Here is a 13,974-nt window from a genome sequence, read left to right as displayed (position 1 = left end):
AGCTCCATGCAATGCAGGAAAACAGAATGTCACAAGGAGAAAGAAAAATAGGAAGAGGTAAATTTAATCCGAGTAAATTACATGGTCAGACACTGGTGGCTTGGCCCTATAATGTATTTTGATCGAATTCAGAAGGCTGAGACCTGAGGGTCACAGTTCAAAGCCAGCTCAGGCAGAAAAGTCCATGAGACTCTTCTCTCCAGTTAACCAGCAAAAAGCCAGAAATAGAGCTGTGGCTCAAGTGGTAGAATACCAACCTTGAGCACAAAAGCTAAGCAAGAGCACCCAGGCTCTACATTGAAGCTCCAGTACACACACACACACACACACACACACACACACACACACACACACACACACACACACACACACACACACACACACACACACACACAGAGAGAGAGAGAGAAAATAATAATAATGATGATGGGAAATAAAACTAATGAGAGTAATGAAAAACGCAGATGCAATCACTGTCAATGTTGCTGTGTATTTATACGAGGGAGACGCACGGCGTTTGTCTCCGTGCCGTGCGGCGAAGCCAGCCATCCACCGCCTCCTTACACTGCGCCTCCCCCGTGTGTCAGCCCCGTGCTGTGAAACGCATTGTGGGCAGAGACAGAGCCCGGATAACAACAAGGCTAAAAGAAGGGGCTGTCTTCTGTCTACAGATGGCCCTGACTCGTGGCACCCAGCCTCGGTCCCTTAAGGAGATGTGTCTTTAGCTGGCCCTTGAGGTACTCCTATGTGCCCCACACTGCAAGCTAAGAGCTTCCCAGAAACAACACAGATTACCTCCTGTCATCCTCCCAGCTGCCCTTGGACCAGACGTCACCTACATTATAGCCTAAATTGATTGGAGACTCTAATTTAAAAACAAAGGGCTGCATTCTAGTTTAATGGGTTTTAGTCAACCCCCAACGTTTTGTTTTCTTTCATTTTAGCCAACTGGCTCCCTGAGGAACAATTGGAAATGTCTAGAAATGTTTTGTTGTTGTTGTTGCTAACACACTGAGAGGATGTGATTAGTGACACCTAGTGGACAGAGACGAGGAGGAGGCCGGGCCCAACATCCTCCACTTCCCTTTGCGGGCCCACCGCAGACGTGGCCGGCCCCTGCACACAGCAGAGGCCTCGCTGCAGCCTGGCCAGGCCACGGGCTTGGGATGACAGGAGTCTTTCCCCAACAGGCAAGATCAGCTGAAAACATGACCTTCCTCACAGGCTTCCTCAGACATACTCCTCATCTCACCACCGTCCTGCAACCAGGCTACAAATGAGAGCCCATCTCGGTGGTGAGGGAAGTCCACGTGGGAGGCTCTGGGCAGGGGTGGGGTCTGGAGCCGAATCCGGAGGGCGGCAGGCCCAGGCAGGCCCTGAGCTCACACAGCCCTGGCAGACGGGTCAGTTCCCTCTGCCCCCTGCTCCGTGAGAGTCGGGCTCTTTGGCCAGGGCCACTGTACACATTGGCTTGGTGAAATCTGGCCCTGGATGGAAGAGCGTTGATGGAGAAGTGCTTGCCAAGATAAAGCAGCGGGACGAGCTTCATCTGAAACTGGATCTGCGCATCCGAAGACTCCGCTCTTCCAGGCTAACAAAGCAGTGGGGCGGAGGGCCCCGCCCCGTCTCTGAGCCCACCCTCACAGGGGGCCTCAAGGGAGGGCTGTGAGCGGGAGCTGTGAACTTTTCCACGTGAATGGCCTGGCCACCACTCCGCCAACTGTCTGATTTCTTCCAGAAGCACAGTGCCACCCACCTGCAGTGGCTGAGTAATGGCTGCAGGTCCTAATCCCTGGAAACCCTGAAATGTTCACCCTCAAAATAGCCTTTGCAGAGGTGATGGAGATGGGGTGGGGGGATGCCCTGGGTTAGCCAGTGAGACAGACTCCCTCATCAAGTCCTGATGCGAGGACAGAGGATGTGATGGTAGACACAGAGGAAAGCAGAGGTGGGGAGAGAAGACACTACCCTCTGGCTGGCTTTGAAGATAAGGAAGAATTAGCCTATGGCTCGGGTGGTAGAGGGCCAGCTGTAAACAGAAAAGCCAGGTAAGGGACAGAGCCTGTGTTCAAACTCCAGTGATGCATTTAAATAAAAACATGGAAGAAGGACGCATGAGCCAAGCCACGTGGGCAACCTCTGGAAGGAAGGTGGGAAAGGCAGGAGAACACAGCCCTGTCAGCACCTGGATTGTAACCCCGTAAGACTCACTGGGGACTTAGGACTTCTAGCACTGTAAAAGAAAATGCTTGTGTGGTTCTAGGCCACTGTGTGTGTAATGTAAAAAAAATACAGACTTAATCTGCCATATCTGAAGAACCATCAATGGGTCTCTCACAGTGTAACCAAAGAAGGATAGACAGATAGATAGATAGATAGATAGATAGATAGATAGATAGATAGATAGATAGATAGATAGATAGAGTCAACAGATTACATATGTAACAGATAGATCCACAGATGATTGATTGATTGATAGTCAATAGATTACATGTGTGACAGATAGATCCACAGATGATAGATAGATTATAGAAAGAAAGAATAGATGATAAATAGATGTGTGTATATGACAATCATTGGTCCCTATGCTACATAGCCAGCTTGTTCATAATTTAGCTAATGCGCATGACATAAGCAACACTAATAGCTGCTGTTCATCTCAAAGGAGACGTTTGGTATCATTACCAATTTCAGAGGAATCTGGTTTTTGGCTCATTTGTTTGTCTGATGCTGAGAACTGAACATAGTCTTCTACCACAAAGTTCTCCCCCAGCCCCAAGTCCAGCTCCTGAAGAGACAAAGCAGTGGGATCACTGTACCTTCAAATGTCACACTATCGTGGGTGACACACACCAAGGGCATGTGGTGTGTGTTACAGCCTGTGCGCCGTTCCTCTGCTGTTTATGGAAATGTTTTGAATTGAGTTGTTACATTCCCAGTCTAACTCTGAGCCTTCTCCATTCAGATCTGTGAGAACTCCTGACATCTGAAGCTTGACTCCCAAGTTTCCATAGCAACAGGAAAAAGAAAGCAAGGAAAAAAGTCTATCCAAATCTGAAGATTGCCGTTTACAGCTATTGAACTTCACAACTAGGCCTCAATCCCTCCGCATTTTCATTTCCTTTATAATTTCCTTTAGTCCGGACTTCCTCACAGTTTTGACAGCATCTTCCTTCCTCCTGTAACCCTCTGCACTCCCCCCGAATGTTTAAGGATCATGAGTGAGAACTTGACCTTCTGGGAGCAGGAACAATGACTACTTTTCTCTCGCGTGCTGCCGTGTTGCTAGCCAGTGCTCCATTCACGCAGCTGTGTCTGTGGGTTCGTATTTGTATATGTATGAGTATCTGTATGTGTATATACACGGTATTTATAGAGAGAGACTATTCAGGAGAAGCCTAGATTTGAAAGGTCAGACGGAGGGGTCAGGCGCGAGGTCAGCTAGCCCCCTCCGGCCCCTCTCTTAAACACGCCACCCCAGGACAGGCCACAGAGTGCTCGCTTTCGCACTGAACAACCAGCCAGGCGGGTCCACAGACAGGGAGGGCAGAGAAGGAAGTCCTTTCTCGTTCGTGTGAGGACCGCCACCAGTTCCCACTGCCACCAAATGCCGTGACCCTGGCCCCGGGGACGAGGTGCAGAGCAAGGAATCCTGCCATCAGTGCCAAGAAAAGGGCTGAAATCTACCATGGCATCCCGGCCCCGTTGTCGCCCAGCACTTCCGGCGGCGTGGATGGCGCTGTAGGGTCTCTCGCTCCTCGGTGCACGTGTGATGACACGCATCACCGCGTCCCACGTGCACACGAAAAGGCAGCAGGTACCATCTTGTATACGCATACACACCCACATGTATAGACATTGTACACACCCACACCGTTGGTTTCATATATACAGGCATAAAATAGAGTAAATACAGGTAGTTTTAAAAGTACCCTTTTGTGTGACTCGACCACCGTCGTTCGCCAACCTGAAAATAAATGATGTTCATTCTGTATTCAAAGTAATTGGCTCTTATTCTGTGAGCACGTAATGGAAACAGGAAAGTGGGTGCTCGCACGAAGACTCTCTTCTCCTTGATGAACTGTAAATGAACCGTCCAAGCTCACACCAAATTTTTCTATCGAATAAAACTAGTGACAGCCTGTGGCTTCTTAATAGAGCTTGCCATGACCTAGGGTAAGGTGAGTGTCTTAGCATATTTTAATGCAGCTGCTTACTAAAGTTTTAACCACACATGCGCGCACACGTGCACACACACACACACACGCACACACACACACATACACGCTTCCTTATGCAATCTATGTTTGCCCTGTGCTTTTCAGTTCTCCTTCCATAGCAAATAGAAGTCACATGTTGTCTTTGTTGTAGTGAAATTATGCAGCTAGAGTTCCACATATTGTATTTGTTTCGATAGTAAATCTTTTTGGAAAATATAGAATGCAGAGATTTGTTTTTTTCCATTAAAATAAATGGGTATTGGTGGTTAAAACTGCTGGACAGTTGCTTTTCTCTGGTTTCTATGTTGCGTCGGATGTGGCCGATGCTGGGTCTTAGAAGTTCACAGTTTTGACTCCTCTGGGTCCCCAGCTCAGCTCTGTGGGGCGAATGAGTCTGTCTTTACGGATCCATGCAGGACAGTGCCGGCTCACGCCTGATTACAGATGTGGTGACCTCAGCCGTCCTAATGACTGTGAAGCTGACGGAGACCCAGACCACGAGGACCAGCCTCAGTTTGGCTTCATCAGGAGATGCATGGCGCACAACTGGTTCTAGGACATTTAAGAAGTCCTCATGTGTGTACCCCGTGTGCCCCTCTCTCCTCCTATGGGCTGAGGAGCGGCTTCGGATGCCAGGTGGAGGGACCGTCACCTCCTCTTCCACATGAACTGGAGCACCCCCAGGAAGATACACAGGCGCTGAACGGCTGCTTGCCGAAGGACACAGGCAAGAGCCCTCCCCACCTTCTCTCCAGCCAGCAGCCATCACAGCCTACAAGTCACACACCTGCACAGCTGACAATACAGAATGAGCCCGGCTCGTGACGCCACACACCTGCATCCTAGTTACTTGGGGGACAGAGGCAGGAGGATCAAGGTTGGAGGCCAGACCCTATCTGAAAACAAACGACTGGGGGGAGGGGTAGCTAGCAAGCACAAGGCCCCGAGTTCAGTCTCAGGTACTAGTGCACGCACACGCGCACACGCGTGCGCACGCACACACACACACACACACACACACACACACACACACACACACACACACTGAGTGAACTGTCCGCTTCACTTCTTGTTAATATATCAGCCTCCTCAGCTGATCAAAAACTACATTTTCCCATTTACTATGACAAATCCATTATTTGGGAAATGTGGTTTCATAAGAGCATGTTTCTAATTTGGATAAACGTGGCCCTCAGTGTGGACAGGTCTCTGTAAATGGAGGGCACCACAGCAAGGTGAACCCAGGCAACTGGCATGGTAGGCACCAAAGACAACTTTGCCCAGACAAAGACATTGCTAGAAATTCTGATAGCTCACCCCAGATTTTCACCATGTCATTTTAAACAGGCCAATGGAACAATCAGCTGCAAGCCAACCTTCCAAGTGAATTGGACTGCAGGTAATTCCAAATAAATACATCCAGTCTACCTTGAGGTAGAGCACGACAGACTGTTAGCTCGTCTGTCTGATGCTGGTCCACACTGTACCTATGATCATGCTATTAGAAGATTCTGAGGGATGGACCGTTCATGGTGATAGTGGTTTGCACTTGCTGCTTGCTTACTGGATGCCCTCAACATAGAAAAGCTGTTGTACATGATTCTCCATTGAGTCCTTACAGCAGCAACAGGAAGCTTCGTGCTCTCCTTCCATCTTGCAGAGAGGGAGGAGGAGTCAGCACGGCCCAGGGTAAGTGGGCAGCAGGAGACCCAGGCCTTTGGTGTCAGGGCTCCTGTTCTTCCCACAGCAGCCCAGTGCCACTCTTGAGCCAGCAGCAAACCAAACAATAGTCTGCTTCAGACCAGAATGTCCTGGGCTACGCCTCTGTCAGGGTGGCTCTCCATCTAGACCAGCTTACTGATCAGAACCTGCACCTGCCACTGTTAGGTACAACCTTCTGTTAACTCCTGATGACAGCCCACTAACAAATTCCTGCCACACTTTCAATTCTGAGAGCTGTTGGGTAATAGAATAGATATGTAGATGATAGACAGGAGATCCATAGGAAGATGCATAGATGACTCTAAGTAGAATCGATAGGTAGATTATAGATAAGTAATAGATATTTAGGCAGATGATAGATGGTAGAGATTACAGATAAATAATAGGTAATAAGTATATGATAGGATATAAATGACAGGTGACAGACAGATGGTATTACAGATAGTAGATGATAGGTAAGTAATAGGTGATAGATGATAGACAGCAATAAGAAAGGTTCTTTAAAAAGAGGAGAATGCATCAACATTTAGTAAATGCTTCCCAAGAGCCAGACACATCATATACTTCTATGTATGCATATAGTATGTTACACACTGCCTGTGTGATTTCCATGTAACTTGTGATTTATACTATTAAAATGCATGTCATCTGCATCGCATAGATATGACACTGAGACTCTCCAAGCTCACACCATCTTGCACAAGGCCTCACAGTACTTTTTCTGTTTACCCCAAAGTCGGCATCAGTTCTTAAGTCAAGAACAAACTAATGTGTTTACATCATGGCCACAGGGCACCGGTTTGGGGAGGGGGCAGACTGTGATTACACAAGTCTACGAGGTCAGAGTAAACAGCAGAAGAAACCCAGACTTGCAAGCCAGAGCCTGTGTGAATCATTTCCTTCCTCCCTGGGCAGTCTGTCTCCAGGAAACTGCTGGTTTGGGTAAATAAATGGGAGACTGATTCCTTGGCAGGCAGGCATGGAGACACTAATTTGGAAAATTGCCTCAAATGAACATAAAAAGCATAAACGTAACTTCAAACCCAAAGCAAAGCAATTCAAGACGATTGGATCACGACACTGCCCGTCAGGCCAGTCTTCTCCCCCGCCCATCCTCCAAAAAGCCATTTTCTGTTCTTCTGTCAACACAGCCTCAAAACTGGGAGCTCCTGTCTTCATGCCCAAGTCAAAGCATGAAGAACACCCTGCAGAGAGCCTAGCAGACCTCCATCTTCACATGGAGTCCCCACCAGGAGGGCTGGTACCTAGATGCTGGGGGTTCTCAATTAACTCTGACACAGCTGGACAGTCTGCTGTCTAGCCGAGCCTGACTCCACTCCTCAGCAAGGCCAGCACTGGACAGTGTGTGTCCTGTCCCCGCACCTCCTCCTGCCAGCACAGCGGCCCCCCGTGCCCTGTATGATTGCGCCGTACAGAACAGGTACCCAGCTCAGTTCCAGCTCACGCTTGGAATCCTAGCTTCTTGGGAGGCTGAGATTAAGAGTGTCATTCAGAGGCCATCCTGAGCAGAAAAGTTCATGTGACCCACTTCTCCACAGACCTGGGCATAGTGGCATTGCATGTCATCTTAACTAGGCAAGAAGCCTGAAGTAGGCAAAAGGCAGCCCAGGCATGTGCCTAGGCAGAAATCAAGTCCCTACCTCAAAAATAACCAGTGTAAAGGGGACTGGAGATGAGGCACCTGCCTGGCAAGCACAAGGCCCTGAGTTCAAATTCCAGTACTGCCAAAGAGAAAAAGGACAGTTATCTAGCATTTGCAGGAATTCCCGGGCTGGCCTTGTGAACTTGATCCCCGAGGAGTGGTGACCCGATGTTATGGATTCAATGCTGCTTTGCTGAACCTCCTCCTTTCCAATTACGAGGCCACGTACCAAAGGAGGGGCACAAGGCATCATGACTGAGAGCCCACATTGTCTTCTCAGAAACTTTTCTCCTGAGAAATTAAGGTCATCTTCTGAGAGTGAAGGGGATGAAACGCCGATGTGAGGAATCTGCAAAGGTTTGGAATGGCCACTGAAGCCAGAGTCAACCAGGCCACTGAAAGGATGACATCTGATGGCCCCTCTAGATGCCAGCTTCTCATCAGCCTCATGTGACAGTGAGAGAGAGAACAAGGTGAACTCAGCACCAACCCAGGGTGGGGGCCTATCAGAGCTCATGCAGTTGCATGAGGAACAGAAAGAAGGATTACTGTAGACCATGTTATGATGTTTCCTGCTCCACTTACACAAGGCCAACACATAAAACAGCTTGTCACATCCAGCCCATGACGGTGTGTCACCTAAGGCCAATTGTGAATGAAAAAAAACTACTAATATAAGAACCAGGTGATCCTGAAAAAGAGAAACACAACATACAATTTATCTAGAAGGAGGAAAAAATGCTAAGGGGAGGTAAGACAACTATGTCATGAAAATAAAGGTTCAAAAGGAGTGTTGTTCCAAATTTCAGCTTAAAGGTTAATTATTGATGCTTTACACATAATACAGCAGTCTTGTTCACGAAACAATATTCGGTCCTGTGTGACATTCCCATGCAGTGAGATCAGTCATGGTGATAAGTTAATGAAGCCTTTACACAAAACAGGGTTCAACAGATCTTAGCCTATACATACACAGAAAACATGTCTTCTCTTCGAGTGCAAAAAACAAAAAAGTTCTTTTAAGCTGTCACCATAGTGTCACCAGAGCATAAAGAAAATTCCAACCAGGGTTTAAAAACCTTCAAATTTCTTGTCAAAAGAAGGAAAGGAAGGAAGAAACTATCTCCTGCTGATAATCCATGTTTATATGTTGCTCATGGCCATAGAGTAGATCTAGACTTAGCCCAAAGGCAGAAGCCTGAGGCCCAGCCTGACCTGAGCTAGCCACTAAATGACCCCAAAGCTTTATGAAAACTCTACAAAATAACTAGCATGAAACAAAGCACTTTGTACAATTACCATATTACTTTGCTACTATGAATTATAAGCCCCAGACAAGGTTCATTGAAGTCTTAACCCTTCATAGCTGGAAACAGACATTATTTTGAAGTAGGATCATCACACACTTACAATGAGTTAAGATAGGTCATGTGGCTTAGGCTAGGCCCTTAATGCAAAATGATGCTGTCTTTATCAGAATGGAAAGGCACGCAGGCAGGGGCCATGTGAAGACAGAAGCAGAAATGATTGCGATGCTGCATCCTATAAGCTAAGGATTCCCAAAGATGCTGCCAATTGCCAGAAGCTGGAGAAGCCAAGGAGCAGGTCCTCCCGCAGGAGCTGACAACAGAATAGTAAACTCCTGTTGTTTGAAGTCACTCAATGTGCGATAGAGACCGTAGAAAACACATGTGACCAATCTTCAATTTCAATATATATACATATAGGGGAACATTCTCAAGAAATGGCTGTAGCAAAAACTAATTTTTGGCAATGTCTTCTGATTCCTATAACCTCTGCTCCAAGAAGACATTTGGCAGTGTCTGGATGTTTTGAGTTGTTGTCAGAGCTGGTGGTAGAGCAGAGAGGGTATCTACTGGGCACAGGTCAGAACTGCTACTCAACATCCTACAACCACCACAACAAAGAATTCTCTGACCTAGACTGCCAAATACAGCAGCTGCTGACAGAGAACTCGAGGATGATAGAAAAAGGAAAAAGTGTAGTCAGAAAGTCCTGCATCTATCACCACCGTAATCTGATTGGCCTCGTGCCTGTTTCTTAAGTCCTGTGTCTGCTTTCTCAATATTGTAAGACCATGAGATTACGGCGTGTGTCTTCCGAGGCTCCAGTTAGAACACCATGCCCATTTCCGGTAGTAGTCCGGGGAAGCATCTGATGTGTGCATGCGTGCACATACACCTATCTAAAGCCTTGCACACGGCACAGGAGGGAAAGTCTCTGTGCACGGGCGAGAAGGGGAGGGCTGGGCGCTGAAGGAAAGCGTAGCTGGGGCGGGCCGCCCTGGCCAAGCCCGGTGCGGCTGCCCCAACTCCGTCAACCCGAGACCCGATCCACCCACGTGGCCGCGCAGCCCCGGCCACGGCCACAGCACAGGCCGTCACTCAGCACAGGCCGCGCGGCCTCCTTCCCGGCCCCGGCCGGAAGTCCCTCCTCCACCCGCCCCGGCGGCGCCCGGAGGGCGAGACCAGCCCCGAAGATGGCCTGCAAACATGGCGGCCACCTCCCAAGAAGCCCAGCACAGGCCAAGCAGTCGCCGTGGGGCACGCGTGGGCTCTGGGGCACAGGGCTGGCCGTGGGTCCTGCTCTGGGCCCTCACGAGGCGCACCCCGGGCAAGGGCGCGCCCGACACACAGCCCGCGTGCGAACCCAGGCCGATCCCGCCCTCCCCGGCCCACTTCCGGCTTCGTCTCGGCGGCCCTCGGTGTGCGGGGGGCCGGAAGGTGGTGGTGGGCGGAGCCACGAGGATGGGCGGGGCATCGCCTCCGAATGGAAAGCGAGCTTTCCGGGGTGAGACGTGAACTACAGCCCCCACAATGCCCTGCGGTCCCGCGAGTAGCCGGTCTCCTCGCGAGAGATGGGGGCCCGAGGGGAGGGTTGCCTGCGGTGACAAACGGAAGTGGCGCTGACGGCTCCAGACCTTGGCCGCCAAGCTGGGAACCGGGGAGATGGCTGACACCGACCCCAAGAACGTGCAGGACCTCACCTCAGTGGTAAGGACGACGCGCGGCGGCCGTGGGGGCCCCCGCCGGGCCCGCGGCCTCGGCCCGCCGCCCGGGAAGCCGGCGCCCGCGGGGAGGCCCCGCGCTCGGCCCGGGGCGGGGGTCCGGCCGCGACGGCTGGGTGTTGCTGCTTGGCTCTGGTTTCTCCTAGGTGCAGACGCTCTTGCAGCAGATGCAGGATAAATTCCAGACCATGTCGGACCAGATCATCGGGAGAAATATCCTTCCCGGGCCGCGAGCCCGGGCGGGGCCCCTCGGGGCAGGGCGGGGCGTCGGGGGCGGGCCCGGCCGGGCTGGGACGGCCGCCCCGGGCAGCCCGAGGCCGGGGCCCGCCGCTCCGCGGGGGAGCACGCGGGGCCTCGGAGGGACCCGCACTTGCGTGTGGCTGTGCCGTTTCCTTAACGACGGGGCCACTCGATGACATGAGCAGTCGCATCGACGATCTGGAGAAGAACATCGCCGACCTCATGACCCAGGCTGGGGTGGAAGAACTGGAAGGTGAAAACAAGATTCCAGCCACACAGAAGAGTTGAAGGTGAGGGGGGCACCGGGGTGACGCCCAGCTGAGAATCGCCGCCAGCCCACCTGGCCGGTGACGTCGGCCGGACGTGCGGCCTTCCCAGACCTCCGGGCATGCCAGAGGCACCCGCCGCCGACACAGACGCGGGCTTTCACATCTTTTTACACCAAGCTCCCTTCCTTCATGTAGACTTTTATTTCCCTAGTTTTTACTAATCAGACCCATGTCATTGTTAGTTAACGAGTTAACAGTGGTTGGCGGGATGGCACAGTTGGTAGGGCAGTAGCCACGTGCGGGAAAAGCATAAGTACCAAGTTCAAGTTCCAGTTCTGGTCTCCCGTGGACTTGCCGGCATCTCCATAGTCACAGATGTGGTTTTGATGGCCTGCCTTTGCCACTGGAAGATTTTCCTTTATTTGTTCATTTAATTTTGGCTTTAAAACAACAGGTAGGCTATCCACATTAACCGTTTTCTTAAATGTTTCAACTTATAAAGACTATTGTCATGGATGAGCTAGACCATGACACACTTGGCCTTTACTCCAGGCCTGATTACATTGTACTGGACAGTTTCAGAGAATAAAGAAAGGCTATTCATAATTTCAACTCCACATAGAGCAAGACAGACAGATGCCCAGGAGTCCATCAGCACTATGGGCTTCTTCACCCATGTGGTGTATGTGGTATCAGAGACTTTGTTAAGGAGTTTCACACTTCTTTCACATGTCATTTGTAGCATCTTACTTCCCTCTAAAAAGGAGGTTTACTCTGAATTTTATGTGAGTAGAACAGATTTCTGTTACTGAAATGAAAGTTGCCCTGATCCTTAAGAGTAGGCTGAGGTTCCAGTGGCCAGCATTGCCTGAATTTGCATGTGTCTTAGCCACAAATTGGGTTAATTCACTGCAAGAAAATCACACAGCTACGTTACGTGTATTCTGTCATCTTCATTCCTATCTGAAGTTCATCTAGAAAATGTCTTGCCATCTTGAAACCTTGGAGGGGGGGGGAGTTCCTCTTAGTTAGAATCCCACCAACTGAGAAATCCCAAGATAGCAGGACTGAAGATTGTCAGACCATCAAGTGTCAGAAATAATTCAAGGAAAGGAAGGGGAGTGAGAAGTAGATTCAGAAATTTTTCCAATAAAATGCTTTCATTTTGGTAGCGTATTATGCCCAGAAAATACATTTAATTCAATAGAATAGTCCAAAAGCCCTGTAATTGGTGCTTGTATATCATTTTTATTTGTCCTCAAATGAAGAAAGCCATTGTAATCTTTTCGTTTGTTTGTTTCTTCCAACAGGTTGCTGGTGTTTTCCACTGAAATCTGGAGCATCGTCTTCTACGTCAGGAAAAGCAAGTGGCTTTCACACCCACCTGCCCTGCGTGGCTGGGTTTATCTTCCAGAGCACATTGCTACCATGTCCTGTAAAGTTAGTTTATAGAGTCCGCCCCACCCCCCCAAGTTTCCCAAACATGGTGTCTTCACATCTAGACACTTGGTCAGTTGTCACCTAATTATTAAACACTGAAACTTTGGTAGTTCCTGCATAAAGTTTTCCAAGTTTTTAGTGCATTTTGTGAAGTCATTTTCTCCTGCCATTCTTTTGTAGTAATTGCTGTTTGATACAAGTTACTGTGTAATTTTTATTAGAGAAATAGTAACTCCTTTGATTGTTCGATGTAGTGATGTGAGACATTTGTAGTTTAGGGTTCTGTTATTCTCAGCACAAAGTGACTGTTGAGTAGTTTGTTGACCATACTTGCAAAGGACTAAATGCATGTGAAGATTTTTTATTCAGAAATACTGTCACTAATTACTCTATTGCCAAAACTCAGAATTGAGCGTGACTTGAGCGTGAGCACTGAAGTCAGTGACGAGTCCCCACCTCCTTACTGTGTTGAGCCCTTCACCTGCGGGAAGTGATGCAGCCTGGTGGAGCAAGGTGCTCCTTTGTTAGTGCATGAGATTCTAGTAACTTCGTCCAGACCCTACCAGTGTTACCACAGACATCTGGCAGGATTTTAAATCTCAGTGACCTTAGACCTTCTTTAAGCTACAGATGGAAAGAGAGGAGAGAGAAACTGGATCGAGTCTGTGCCAGTCACGTGGCTAGAAAAGGCTGAGTGACCAGTAGGAGCCTCTGGTGGTTAAGTAACATTTTTTGCCGAAATTCTTGCAGAGTATCAGTTTTATTGTTGATCCTTGAAGGCAGAGACAGTAACTCTTGCGCTCAGATTGCAGTGTCCGGTGCTAAGAAGCCAGCATTAACAGTCTGGAAAGCAAGCCAGGCGACTGAAACCCCGCAGTGCTGTCAGACACTGTGGGGGAGACCTTCATTCAGAAAAACCTGTTTCCCATACCACCATTCTTGGTTGTACTGCACAGAAATGTTTATTTAAAGTTATCTGGGGAACACACAGGAGTCAAATCTGTGCTAAAATGGAGTCACCACGGTTCTCCTTCAGTCAGTAGGTGGTGCTATATCTCCTTAGCATCACAGTTTTGAGCTCCGGCCAGTCTGGCTGAAACTTGTGTGCCAAGCCTTCTTTCTCTAGGCCCCTAAGTGGCTGCAGGCAGTGGGGCTTGGGGAGGAGCTGGCGTCCTGGACCACAGATTTCAGAGGCAAGTCTCCAACCAGAACTGTCTGCCATGAATAAAGGTGCCTGAAATCCTGCTACTGGAGCTTCCTGGTGTCAAAAGTTTGTTTTGTGTTCCTGGTTTTTCAGATGAGAATGCACAGGCCACATTGCTAAGTGAAACTGCAGGAAAGTAAGTACAGACTGGAAGGCAGGGCGGGGGAGGGATGGGGCAGAGGAAGCGT

The 13,974-nt window shown here is 49.3% G+C and overlaps 2 protein-coding genes across 3 annotated transcripts in view; both read left to right on the top strand.

The window, feature by feature from the left end:
• LOC138823539 (cadherin-13) overlaps positions 1 to 4,491 on the top strand; it is a 711,572-nt gene extending 707,081 nt beyond the window's left edge. For both annotated transcript variants that reach the window (XM_070016920.1, XM_070016918.1), the window contains exon 14: positions 2,966 to 4,491. In XM_070016920.1, the coding sequence (XP_069873021.1) occupies positions 2,966 to 2,973 (8 nt within the window). In that variant the 3' untranslated portion in view covers positions 2,974 to 4,491. The remainder of the gene's footprint in view (positions 1 to 2,965) is intronic.
• A 5,991-nt stretch (positions 4,492 to 10,482) lies between these two features.
• LOC138823546 (heat shock factor-binding protein 1) lies at positions 10,483 to 12,725 on the top strand. Its single transcript, XM_070016934.1, has 4 exons — positions 10,483 to 10,619; positions 10,780 to 10,846; positions 11,043 to 11,163; positions 12,453 to 12,725. The coding sequence occupies exons 1-3, from the start codon at positions 10,575 to 10,577 to the stop codon at positions 11,159 to 11,161; spliced, it is 231 nt and encodes a 76-aa protein (XP_069873035.1). The 5' UTR covers positions 10,483 to 10,574; the 3' UTR covers positions 11,162 to 11,163; positions 12,453 to 12,725.
• Positions 12,726 to 13,974: the final 1,249 nt, after the last annotated feature.

Source organism: Dipodomys merriami, unplaced genomic scaffold, assembly GCF_024711535.1.
Source record: "Dipodomys merriami isolate MVZ:Mamm:240054 unplaced genomic scaffold, mDipMer1.0.p SCAF_120, whole genome shotgun sequence".
NCBI lineage: Eukaryota > Metazoa > Chordata > Mammalia > Rodentia > Heteromyidae > Dipodomys > Dipodomys merriami.
This window is presented reverse-complemented; position numbering and strand designations above follow the sequence as displayed.